General features: G+C 39.2%; 1 protein-coding gene across 2 annotated transcripts in view; it reads left to right on the forward strand.

Moving 5' to 3' along the window:
* Positions 1-13,136, forward strand: part of CREB5 (cAMP responsive element binding protein 5) — a 254,291-nt gene that overhangs the window by 76,578 nt on the left and 164,577 nt on the right. For both annotated transcript variants that reach the window (XM_061464839.1, XM_061464838.1), the window contains one exon: positions 5,959-6,131. In XM_061464839.1, the coding sequence (XP_061320823.1) occupies positions 5,959-6,131 (173 nt within the window). The remainder of the gene's footprint in view (positions 1-5,958; positions 6,132-13,136) is intronic.

Below are 13,136 nucleotides of genomic sequence, written 5' to 3' on the forward strand. Positions count from 1 at the left end.
AATTAACAGTAATTATTCACTAGGGCTCCAGAAGACTGAAGACATTTTAATAAAAGGACCGGGGCTACTGAAGCCTGTCGATACCTTCAGAAATGTTATCTTTTTGTCAAGAAATTCAGAAATTCTAGACACGGTGCTCGGAAGCGATATTTGGGTGGCAGTTAAACTCTGGTCTGTGAACTGCTGGTGGTCGCAAAGCTGTGGTAAGTCATCTGCAGCTGGTCTGTGGAACCATCTTGCCTTAATTACACAATTTATGATAAGAGCACAGAGTGCTCTGTGAGAAATTCAGAGGGTTGACAGAGGTCTGTGATCCAAAAAATTGGAAACCAGTGGTCGAGACTGATAAGTACAGATTCAAAGCTTTATGATTTCTGTAAAAGCAGTGTTTCCCTTCTTCCCCCATCTGCCTATCATTACTTGTCATTTTTGAGTAAGGAGTTTAATGTTTCTTTATGTTTCTACCCCTAAGGAGATCAGGTTGATAACATTTGATTGAGCAGTGGTGCCCAGGGTTCAAGAAGTCAGATATACTCATACTGCTTCTGGCCTTTGAGTCTCCATCATTGTGTGCGTAGCCAGCTGTGTCCAGTTCAACAGTAGATGTTAGATAGGCCTTGGGGGGCCAGGAAGAGTCCTTCTGCATTCTGGGATATATCATGCCTGCTGGCATTTTGTTTTTTTTTAAATGTGCCCTTTTTATTAAGTAGCTGTTAAGTGAGTATTTGCCTTTCTTTGAAGTGTTTTGAGGAATAGATCCTTTGGCATCAGTTCTGTATTTTCATGTGTCAACCTTGTAAGTGACTTCATGCCTCTCGCCAAGTAAGGGAGTTAAATAGATTTTAGCAGTCTTCAATAAGATCTTTCTAGCGCTTTGTCCCTCTACTTAATGTTACTACACAGCATTTTCCAGCAATTCTTTTCTGTGTCCTTTTATCCGCTTTAGTGCTTTTTCTCATTCAAGCTATACAGATGTTACAGGTTAAAAAAGGTATTGCATTTCAGTCTCTTCCAAGTTTACGTTCTCCCATATTTCACATAATGGAACTTTTTCCTTTTTTTTTTTAAATTTGAATCTTCATAATAGTCTTTCCTTTTCCTGTAATCCTTCAACTGTATTAGTTCATTTTTTATCTCCATTTTCTTCTCTAGTTCCTCTGCTATGTTTGTTTGCCTTGGGTGGACAGCAAGCTTAGTTCTGTGCTTATGGAATTTTAGATGCTGCATGCTACTAGCAGTTGTGATGGGCTGGTGTGAGTGTGTTTTCCTTGCACATCGATTTGAATAATGAGATAATAAATGAGTTGGTGATGTTTCTGGGGAGATTTGATAACTTTGGTTTTATGATGATCGTTTTCTTCTGTTGGGAGAGAATCCATAGAGGTTCATTAATTTTGATGCAGATTGTAAATGATCAAAATAATTTTGAAGCCTTGCGTTATTTGACACATTTAGTCTATAATTTTCTTTACAACTATGTCTTTCAAGTTTTTAAGCCAGCAGGTTCTTTGGTTGTGTAAGCAGCATGTGCAGTGGGTGAAATTATGATCTCCATAATCAGGCAAGATGCTACTGTACACTACTTAAATGTGCACATGTAGCTGCCATTTAAATATGTTGTTGGTTGCCCTGAATACTGTGTGTCTGGAGAGCCTTCTAGAAGACTCCAGGTTAGAAATACATGTTTTCTTTCCTCATAAATTATAAAATGCCTGAAAGTGGGGCAGCTTAGAATATTTATCCTTGTTAAATATATAGTGAGAGGCCAAGCTATAGGAATTCTAAAATACTCCTGTGCATTTAACTATTTTTTTTTTTTTTTTTTTTCATTTGATGCCTTTTTCTCTTTTAAATTATTTGAAAAATACACAAAGCTGCTGTTTGGGAAAATAGTTACTTTTTTTTTTTTTTTTATATTTTTCCCCAGAAAACAGAAAAAATGCCAGAAAGTGCTTTTGTCTTTGTTTAGATGAATTGAATTTTCATTTTTCATGCCAAATGCCTTCTTACTTTAGAACCTATATAATAGTCTGCAAAGCATATTTATGTACAGTTGGTTATAGGTGGCAGCTCTAGTAATCTAAAAGCTCTCTCACAACAATCCTGAATAAATTTTCAGTTTGTACAAAACTAGTATTTGTGATTTTCAGTAAACCTCACAGTTAAGAAGGAATAGTAGAAAAAAATATAAGCTGGCCTTGGTTCAGAAACCTGCTATTATGGTCTAAAAGCACAAACAAACTGCTTGAAACTCAGGAGATTACAATGAATCGGAAAGGATGGCTCCATTTTCTTCATCCTTTGCCTTCAGTTGATGGAGATATGTGATACAGGTGGTGCTCTGTGTCATGGATGGGTGTTTCTCTGGAAGAACCAAGGTTTAATGGAAATGGTGACTGCCTAGAGTCATGGGGAGTATTTCGCCTGTATCTGTGGAGCCGTCATTTCTCTGCTGTGCTTGCCAACAGGGTGTGTGTTCTTGTGATGTGTAATCCTCTCCACCAGAACATGGAAGCATGACTTAAAGAAGTTTTTACCCTTTAGAAAGAAAAAAAAAGTGTGTTGCCTATCCAAAATTAAATGGTTGCATGTGGGAGAAAAATGCTCAAATGTTTTTTTGAAGATAAAATGCAGAATACAGTGTAACTGGGGAGAAGTCAAGCTGATGTTGATCTATTCTCTTTCCTCTTGCAGCTGGAAAGGTTGAGAATGAGCATGTTGATTTAAAAGAGGTTTGTGGATATAGCTTGTTTTTTGTTTTATTTGTATGAATGTTAAATACTGCTGGAAAGTACAGTATGAGCACATGGGCAAGGAAAGCATTTCTACAAAAGCTTTTTAGTGTTATAATCCTCCTTTCTGCTTCAGTGGGAGTGACTGGGAACTTTGAGGATGAAACTTAATCCTAGAGGAAATAAATTCCTCTTTATTTATTGGATCTTATTTAAGATACATTAAATGAATTTTAAGGACAGGCAATGTCTTTCATGTCTCTACAGCTCCTGGTATGCAGGTGGCTTGTTCCCCATGTGAACATTTAAGTTCAGTTTAATAAAATGAATAATAATAAGCTCACATGTCTTCTTCTAATGCTGAAGGACAGCTGTGAAGATCTCTGAGAAGACTGTGTCATACTCTTCTTGGAGTATGGATGGGTCTTGGAGTGCTAAAAGCAGGAGAGCTCTACCCACAATATCACTCCTGTTGACGACTTCTCTGAATTGAAGTGCAGGGAGCTCCCCATCTAGTATCAGTTAATCTTAATCATTGTCTCAAGAGCTGGAGGAGAATGAAAAGACAAGTCAAAGTGAGATGTTCCTCTTGGATCCCTGATGGAAGAGCATGCAGAACTCCTTAAAAGTAGAGCTGGAAGCAGCCTAGCTAACTAACAGTTCAACTATAAATTCAGCCAATGTTGCCCAATTTGTCCGGCTCCTATAAGGGCCCAAAGTCAATTCTGCAAGGAGGTCATTAATGTCCTATCCAGATCCATTCAGAATCAGGTGCAGAGCTCAACACAACAAGGCTGTTTTAGGACTTCTTCTGAAGACCGTCTGCATGACACATGCAATGGGCCTAGTCTTGCTGTGCTGGTGATTTAGAGTCATCCTGCATGTCATGATGCATATGACTAGATCAGATAGGCTTAGTGTCATATCTATCGTGCATTACCTTCCTGCCATCTTTCAAAGCACACACATTTCCATTTAAGTATGAACTTGCTTGAACTTCTCTGTAAATTCACAAGCATCTCACCAATGTGAATTATTCTGAGATTGCCAAATCCCTTTCTTGTGAATTGAGAGTCATGCTGAGGTTGACGTTTTGTTGGGAAATTGTAGGCCTTTTCTTGGCAGCATAGTATAATTTTATAGTCCTGCCCAACAACAGTGCTTACATTACTGAGAAGAATGGACATATGGATGCATTGACAGGTTTTCATTCTGGTTTTGCTTTCCATGCATCACATATTCAGCCTACTTTCTGAAAAGATAGCTTACTGGAAATTATTAAAACTCTGAAACACCATTACAAGTTTATGCATGTAAGCGAACAATTACAATGTCTTCTGTGCAAGCACAATAACATCATAATTCATACAATTTGTACCTTAGAGAGGTCTGGGATTATAGGGGGAAAGGGAGAGAGAACGAGAAGAAAATTAAAATACTGAATCTAGGAGTACAAGAATCTGATATAAAATCTTTAAGTTCTACCTTGCCATGGTACAACAAAATCCAGTCAGAATCTGGGCAACTGCTGGGGTACCACTAGTTTAAAGCTCATGATGGATTTACACCCTGTCCCTTCCCAGGCATCGTGGACTCATGGCGCCATTCACTTTTCCTCAAAGATTGTCCTATGTAGCAGATCATTGTTCATAGCTCTTGGAAATCTGTGGTCTGGAGTCTGTAATCTAGAGAAATTCATGAAAATCTATGAAAAATAAGTGACTACTGGACCTGATTCATACTATGTAAATTATTTACTTGAAGAGGAACTTGGAGCTGAGTCTTCATACTGGGTCTAACCATGTGGCTGCAGTTAGAATGATGATGCTGCAGGCAGTACCTCTGTCTGTCTGTTTAGGAAGACTGGAACAACTCCTCTAAAAGAAACAGAGAGATTCCTGTGTTCACACTAGCCTGGGAGATCGCCTGAGATATGTAAGACTTGGGAGACAGGGGGGTGACAGCTAAGGCTTTCAATGTTAGGTCCTCTAATGATCGGCTCTTTTTCCATAATGTCATCTAAAAGGTTTATTCTTGTTCTGGTTCAGAATGCAATCTTCCTTTTAGGTCTGGGATTCAGTATGTTGCCTATCTCTCCTGTTCTCCACATTCAGTCAGAGCTCTGAGATTCCTTTCTCACCAGCTTTATTTAACATTTTATGGTTTCTATGTGTTTACTACACAAATTGCTCATAAATTGGAATACTAAATGAAATTTAACTTTAGTTTTCAATCCTGAGTACTGCAGTGGTCAGGAAGATGTTTTGTGTGAGTCTTGGTGGCAAAGTGTAGTGTAAAGGTGTGTGTTTTTCCTTTTCCTTAGCCTAGTATGAGGTGACGATGTAAAGTTTCTTTTCCTCTTACTGCTAACAATCCACACATTAATGCCTGATAGGAAAAATAATGCTCTTGAGGTTACCATATTTTTCATATGTTTACACTGTGGGTTATCTCTGGTTTGAGAGATTTGTTTGTTTTTAAACATGGGCCAAGTCAAACCCTGTGGTTTAGCAGCAGTGTGTATTGTGTGTGCAGGTGTAACAGAAGTTTTATTCCATAGTTCCTTCCTTAGTGGTATCCTTGTCTCTTGTGGCTTGCTCACTCTGTGCTTATGAGTTATCTGTAAACTTTTTTTTTAAGAACTTTTTAAGGGCTCCAAATTACCTGAAGCAAAGGTTATATATGTGCAAATACAGTGCTTTTATTCTAGGCCTCTGGGATACTATTGCTCTGCAAAATATATATAGAGGCTAATAGAAGTGGCTGTTTCATGACGTACCATGTACTGTATGTTACTCTGGGACTATAAAACTTGATTTGCTTGTCAGTCTAAGAAGACCTAGTACACAGTAAACACCCATGTAGTAAATCAAGGTGCCTTGCACTTACCACAAAAGTCATTTTCAAACAAAATATATATCTTGTTCAGTTAGGAGAATATGTGCTAAGTATCCCCACTATAAATCATGAATCTGAATCACAGAAGAGTGATTAGTCAACTTGCAGGTATTTTTCCACTTAAATTGCCCTGTAAAAGTAAACAGTTATTTTTTCTTTTTTTTTTTTATCATTTTTTATTACAAGTATTGACTTGGCATTTATCAGGAGCTGGTAACTTCCTATTGTTGATACTTTCAGATTTCTAGTTGTACTCCTATAGAACAGAAAACCAAGAGAAAGCATTTATCTTATTTTAATTTTCCTCCACTATCTCCCATTTCCACAGAATATCTCCATGCATAACACAGTTGGAGTAGCAATGGCAGGACCTGGATCTCACCAGCTGACAAATGCAAGGATGCCAAACCATGACACCAGCGTTGTGATTCAACAAGCCATGCCATCTCCACAGTCCAGTTCGGTCATTACGCAAGCACCTTCCACAAATCGACAGATTGGGTGAGTCCATTTCCATGTTCTCATTTCTGTAGTTTTCTGGCTCCAGGAGCTGTGTGGATATTGTTCTTGTGGTTCTTAAGGTTCAGTTGCACACAGACCAGATGTTGTTCTCATGGTTCTTGAGAAGTTAGCTCTCGATCCTGCCAGCATGCAGTAAGGACCCCTGCAATGTGTTGCAGACTGTAGGGGAATGGCCAGGTTACTACATCTACTCTGAACCTCACACTTCGATTCATAAAGGGCAGAGTGCTTTACTTGCCGGGAAGCCCTGCTTTCTCCATCCAGATTTTTGTTTTTATCTGCTTACATTTGAAGTTCATGTTGTTTCTATGACTGCTCTGGGAGGAAAGATGGAGTATTTCTGAAGCTAATCTTATCACTTCCTTCTGTGTGCTCAGTGGGATTGGGCTATTTTATGCGTACTCTGTTTAACTGAGGAATGCTGGAAGACAAAATAAAAAGACCGTAAAGATAAATGAATTTTGTCACAGAGACCTCTGCAAACAGTTGTTCAATTTATGATGATGGATCCGTATTTATTCCCGTGAATTGACAGCATGGATGCTTATTGTATTGGCTTCAATGCCAGTTGTGTGCTCCTGTTTGGAGAACTGTGTGAACAAAAACATCCATGTTTTGTACACATGGTTACTTCAAGCAAACATGAGGTCCTCATAAGTCATAATAAGCTGTTTTTAATTATACAGAAACTGCCCAGATGGTTTGAGGGTATAGTTTTTCATCATACAACTCCGAATTTGGTGTGTGTGTATGTGTGTGTTTATGAATGAAAACAAATGGATAAGAAGATATATCAGTGGGCTAAGAAAGAAGACACAGTCTAGATTCATTATCTGTCATTTGTAATTTGGTCACATTTATTCTATGACAAGTGCAAAAGCAGTTTCTATCCCCAGTCATTGTCTAAATAATTGACGAGCCTCTTCAGAGTAAAGCTGAAAAGTTAAATCCTGGCATTTAAAACTCAAAATCCAGTTATTCTTGAGTTTTATTTCAAGATTCTTGGTGGCTGGGGGAGGCTGTAGACCACTGGCTCTCCATCTCCCAGTGCCATGGAGGCAGGGGTAGCCTGTGGCACTGACTGCTCTGGAAGGGTTGCCCAGCTGTGCACAGGACACTGATTCCATCCACTGCCCCATTTTGTGCTCCTTCTCCTCTATTTTCCTTTTTACTACTATTTCAAGATTTGGTTCTTAGTATAGAAATCTGATAGTATGGGTCAGGTAAATATACTTGATAGATGTGCCTTTGTTACATATTGACAAAACAAAGTGTTCACTGAGATTTCAGTGCAATACTCTTTGCCTGTGAATAAAAAATGTTGTGTTATATATATCCCATTCTGTTCAAAGACGGGGGTGGGAGAAAGGGAGAAAGGAAGAAACAGTTTATTTTACAGTTTTAGAAAGAAAAACAGCTAATGCCATTGTTTTGGTTAAGGATGATTGAACTCCTGTTCAAATTGTGACTTAATAGGTCTAGTGGTAATTATGATCCTAATTAAAACAAAAAAAAAAAACAACAACCCCAAAACCAACTTTTAATAGTCAGTGGTGAGGTATTTTATATGGGTCTGTACTTGGCTTCCAAACAATTGTTTCTATATAATGAGGAAAAAGCTGCATGTGGTTTTGCAAGACCCTGTCAGTCAGGTTTTAGGTTTGCGTTGGTTCAGGGCCATGGTGATTAGAATCTCCAAACTTGGAGGGGTTGAGGATAAAAAAACCTATTTCCTAGTCAGTGGTGAATGTCTCATTGGGGAAACTTTGTCATGACATATCTTAATTCTCCGTTGTGATTGAATCATGCAAACATTTCCTAAGTCTGAGTCTAAAGCTGCTCTATTGGGAAGCAATTGTCAGCATTTTAGTCTCTGTGTGAGTTGGTATGTGAATGAGACTTACGGTGTGACCTCCAGCATACTCTCTTCACCATTCTTCCCTCTTCCTAGGAGCTTTTGTTTTTTGTTCATGGTGTGTCCTAGGAGATAATTGCTGCATTTTCAGCTTCATCTTGTTGCCAAAGTGTTGAGCATCCTTGTTGTTTGTCGTTTTTTGCTTCAGTCTTTTTGTTGTGGTGCCTGTTTTATTTATTCAAAGAACATATCTTGTCATTTCCATTTATCTTCATCTTATCCTTCTAAAAGTCCTAAGAATTATACCCAAGGCTCATTCATGAGGAATACAGACTGGACAATGGTTTTGGTATTAGGCAACTGAATAAAAATGCAGATGGGTTCAGAAAATGTTTAGAGTTCAGAAAAGTTTGGTGGTTTTGGTTTGGCCACACAAAGTTAAGATGGTTCAGCTTTTTAACAAGCCCAAATTCTGAGGTGCTCAAATCAGTGGTTTTGGGTTGGGTTCCCACCTTTTTTTTGTTTTAAACATCTGAAGCTGCCCCAAAGGGTAGATGAGTCCTTACCATGGAGAATTGTGCCAGGGAATATGCCTGTTAATGAGCAATAAAACCAACAGAGAGCAACTGGGTAAAACTCTTGTTGAGTTCTGTAAGAGCAGGATCAAGCCCTAAAGGTTATATAGAACCATCTTGTAGCAATATTCTGATTTTTATCACAACCACAAATATTTTAGTGTCAGGCTATGGCCAAGCCACCTGCAAATGTTTGTGATGGCCTTACTCCAACAAAAACAGGGAACAGCAATGAAAAGTCCTCATTTAGACCCTGCTTGTAGGCTGTGCTCTGGTAACAGGGAATGGGACCCACCTGTGCCCGCACACAGTTCGTTTCATGGTGAGGAGCGGGTGAGTTCACAGCAGCTGACATTCCCGAGGGATGTAATTTTCTCTTACTTTCTTCTCCCCTTCTCTCTTTCATCCATCTCCCTCCATTCCTCTCCCTCCCTCCACGCCTCTCTTTTTTCCTGTGCCCTACTCTGGCTCTGGGGGCTTGCGTATAAAATGAGATATTGACAACAGGCATGGGAAAACATGACAGAATGAGTGTTGTTGGGCAAGCCTTACTGGCACAGTGTATATACACACATTGTTTCAACTATTAAGCTTCAGCTACTACTGAACAGGCATCCAGCCAGATTAATCAGAAAAAGGGAAGAGCACGAAGGTTAATAACAAAAAGTAAGACAGGGTGCAGTCCCACTTCCTCCCACCATGTACCTTGGTTGAGAACCAACAGCAGTATTATTACAGCAAACTGGCAGGTTGGTAAAAAAGGGCCCAGATAGTATTTATGTGGTGAGGCAGTCTCTAACCTCCTTGCCATACCTCCTCCCTGCCCTCCAAGCCTTTAACATGTGGGAGGAATGCTGTAACTAGTAACTACTTGTGCTGATGAAAAATCAGTTGAGGAACACTTAGCGGTGAAGGGTGTCTTTGGCTGATTAATAGCACATCATATGGAGATAAGATACATGGAGGAAAAACAGTAAGGCATATGGAGGAAGGGAAAAAAGTGATATAAGACATACCTTTGTCAAAGATATAGAAAAGCAGATAGGCTGAATCAGCTTAAGATATGGGACTGTGAACTAGGCTGTACAATAGCAGTGCTGGTCTGCTTTTTTTTGAGTAACTATTTTTCTTCAGTGACCAAGTTCAGCAACGTATGTGAAAAGTGTGGTCAGACAAATTGGTGACAGCACAGTACATTGGTTGCTTTATCTGGACATGTCTTTTGCTAGATAAGGTGTCTTTTTCAGACCAGTGAAGACTGTAGGTAGCTGCAGCTGAACATCTCAGCGCTGCTGGAGAAAGTAACCTGCCTCTGATTTTCAAGCCAGTAGCAGACATAACTGTTAATTATTCCAGCTTGAAACTTATTGGTACAGCTCTGAAGCTGAAAGGGACCACGAGAGGATTGAGGGTTGTCACACATGGGACTAACCCAGGTTCAGTGACATAATGGAAAGCAACAGACTCATTGTGACTGCCTTGGGGATTTGGAAAAAGAGAAATCTTCTCAGACGTAGTCTTAATCAGGGGCACCTAAGAGGGCAGAAGAAAAAGGCTCCTCGGTGGCAAGCACAGGGTTTTTACCATAGCAGCAAGCTATCTGAGACTGTAGCTGCTGGTTCAGCTCTCAGAGTATCCTGCTGTCATCCTTTATAGCTCAAAGAAACAGAAGAGACTCCTGTAAGAGATGTTCACAGGTAGAAACCCTTCCATAATGCAGTTAGTTCTGGAAGGCATTTGGAATAGGTTAGTAACTCTGGAGGGTCTTTGTACATTGCCAGATAAAGTTTCTCTTTGAGCTCCTAGTAAGTTGGAGGAGTATATGGCATCAAAGAGGCCACGGAATGATGTGCTTTTATTTAATTCAAAGACCAGTTCCCTTTCCAGGAAACCTGGATAAAAACCTCTGTTACAACTCATGTATTTGAACTGAAACACCACAGTATGTTGTGAGATGAGAAGAAATGTGCAGTGAGACATGAAGTATCAAATAACCTCTCAGTTACTAGATCAGGTCCATTCCATAGCCTTGGCTTTACAGGATGCAAGAACATCACTGGAAGGGGAGGAAAATGGAGAGGTGGGAAGAGCGAGCATCTGACTGTGTCATTTTAGCCCAGTATTTTTTTCCCCTGTCTTTGTACTCAAAGGTGGGCTTTATTTCCTGTTTAATGAACCTGCTTCTTTTTCTTCTGTTTATGCTAAGACATGTTTTCTGTAGTCCCTTTTACCACACTGACCTTAGCCAACCTTAACATGAAATCCCATCCAGCCAAATGTGTGCAACAGCCACAAGTCTCTGGGAAGCTGAGGTGAATTACTTAGGAAATTATTACAAGTGAGCGATTCACAAAAACAAGTCTCATAGCTCATGGCTAGTAGGCAGGGTGATTAGGGAGTAAAGGAGTCTGATGGATCCTCTCAAGCGGTTTCACTCCTTTTAGCTAGCCACTGCCTAGGTCTGCACGTTGACCTGCAGATGGAACTGTGCTGCTCTCTGTGTGACGTTTGGAAGCTCTGTCTGCTCCCCAGCCTCCCCTGTTGCTGTTTGCATCGGCCTGTTCAGGAGCTGCTGACTCAATCTCTCCTGACACTGCTGAGTCAGGAAGAAAAAGAGCGAACAGCACCAGCCTATGTGTCAGACATAGCACAGAGGGGTGATTGTTCATGACATCTCTCTTCTATCTCAAACCATATACTCCTATGCCTTTCCAGAAACTCTTTCTTGCTCTAAGGTCTAGGGAGGGGTTGGAAAGTACTGACATATATCAAGATGACTTTCAGGGGACTGAAAGGAGAACCATTAGCCAGGTAATAAATAGCCTGTCAACAAGGAATGGAGAAAGTTTAGTGTTTATTATCTAACTTGAAGTCAACTGTTATCCTAAAGTTATGTGCTTGTTATACATAGTGGTTAAATTTATTAATGAACAGAGTATTTTATGCCTCATACTTTCTACTTGATGAAAGTCCTAAGCTTATTAGAAATGTTGCTTGTTCACAGCAAGAACAGAAGATAAAAAAAGGTGTCAAGGATATTGTGTGACTTGCTGGCCACTGACTCTTATTAGGATTATTATCTTTTGTTATGAAGAGAAACCAGCCCCCTCCCTCTCCTGATGGTTGTTTCAAATAGGCAGCAACACCACAAAAGCTGATTCTTATGCAAGTGTTTTCTAAGAAATGGATCATGACTTTTCCATTCTGGAAAGCTTATTCTGCCCCAAAACTATAGGAAAGACAGGTCAGAATAGTGTATTGCACCCATTACTGTACCTGAACAGAAATACTGAGCCTTCATAGGCATAGGCTGGCTCTTGCATCAGAGTAAGCCATAAATAGGACTTAAATATGATATACTGGACTTGGAGAATACAGCACTAATGGCTCAATTTTAGTGGTTGGTATCTCTTATGTACCTGACATATATCTATGTAAATAATACACACCGTATAAATCTTTAAAGGTGACATCAAAATTTATGATCTGATTTATAGAACTCTTGGAAGTAAAACAGATGTAAAATTGTTTTTGGATGGAAGAGAATCTCAGAGTTGCAGTGGGTTTGATGCAACTGATTGAGCTTTCCTAGTCCAGAAATGATCATTAGAGCTCTGCATGCCCAAATTGCATAGCTCTGCTCTTCATCACAGGTTTGCACTTAACATGCTCTGATGCATGATTCCAGTATGTGTTTTATCCAAGCGTCAGTCTGTTTGACAGGTAACTAAGCCACAGTACAACACTAACTCAAACAATATAGGCTTTGTTTGGTGTAAGGCTTTTTAATTTTTTTTTATTTTCTTCTATATTTAAGAGAGTAATTTGAATGTTCCAGAGAAATAACAAAGGTTGGATGCTGCCCCACACCATGTCAGTTCAGAGAAGAGCTTAAATGTTTGTTGGGGGTGGCACAATGGCTATAATGAATGAATAAAAAATGAAGAGCATTATGTGCAAAAAACTGATAAAATTGTATCTGTTTCAATGAGAGAGTTGTCATTGATGTGCCGACTGGCACTGGCTGAAAACCAATGACAGTATTTCAGAGAAAAATAGCTTTAAGGGAAAACGCATAAATTACAGACTATGTGTAAAACGTATGGATCCTATTTTACCACCTGTAAAAGTAGGCCTCCCCATTAGTTGACAACTTGAGGTTTAGAAATCAGTGGTACAGTATTGTCCCATGTAAGGCATATATATGGTTTTATTTATACGTACTGGCAGGCCAAATATGCATTTGAAAAAAAAACCAAAACAATCACAACCTCAAAACACAAAAAAAATACAATTTAAGTCAAAAGTATAGATAAATCTGACACCACCACCAAAAAAACTTCTTCTAAACAAATGAAATGATGCTTGATTTAGAAGAAAAAAATGATTTAAATACATCTGTCATTTTGAAGATTTTCTAGCAAAGTCTCACGTGGTAAATTATAATCTAAAATTCTCTTAGCAATTTTTAGTAAAACATTTCTGAGGTGAACAAGGAACTGGTGGCTAGACAAAGCCTTCAGGTAGATTGAGACGTGCTCATTTTGATGAGTG

The sequence above is a fragment of the Pezoporus flaviventris genome, unplaced genomic scaffold, assembly GCF_033815535.1.
Source record: "Pezoporus flaviventris isolate CSIRO_AGI_PZ_B2104156 unplaced genomic scaffold, CSIRO_AGI_Pfla_v1 ptg000037l, whole genome shotgun sequence".
Taxonomy (NCBI): Eukaryota; Metazoa; Chordata; class Aves; order Psittaciformes; family Psittacidae; genus Pezoporus; species Pezoporus flaviventris.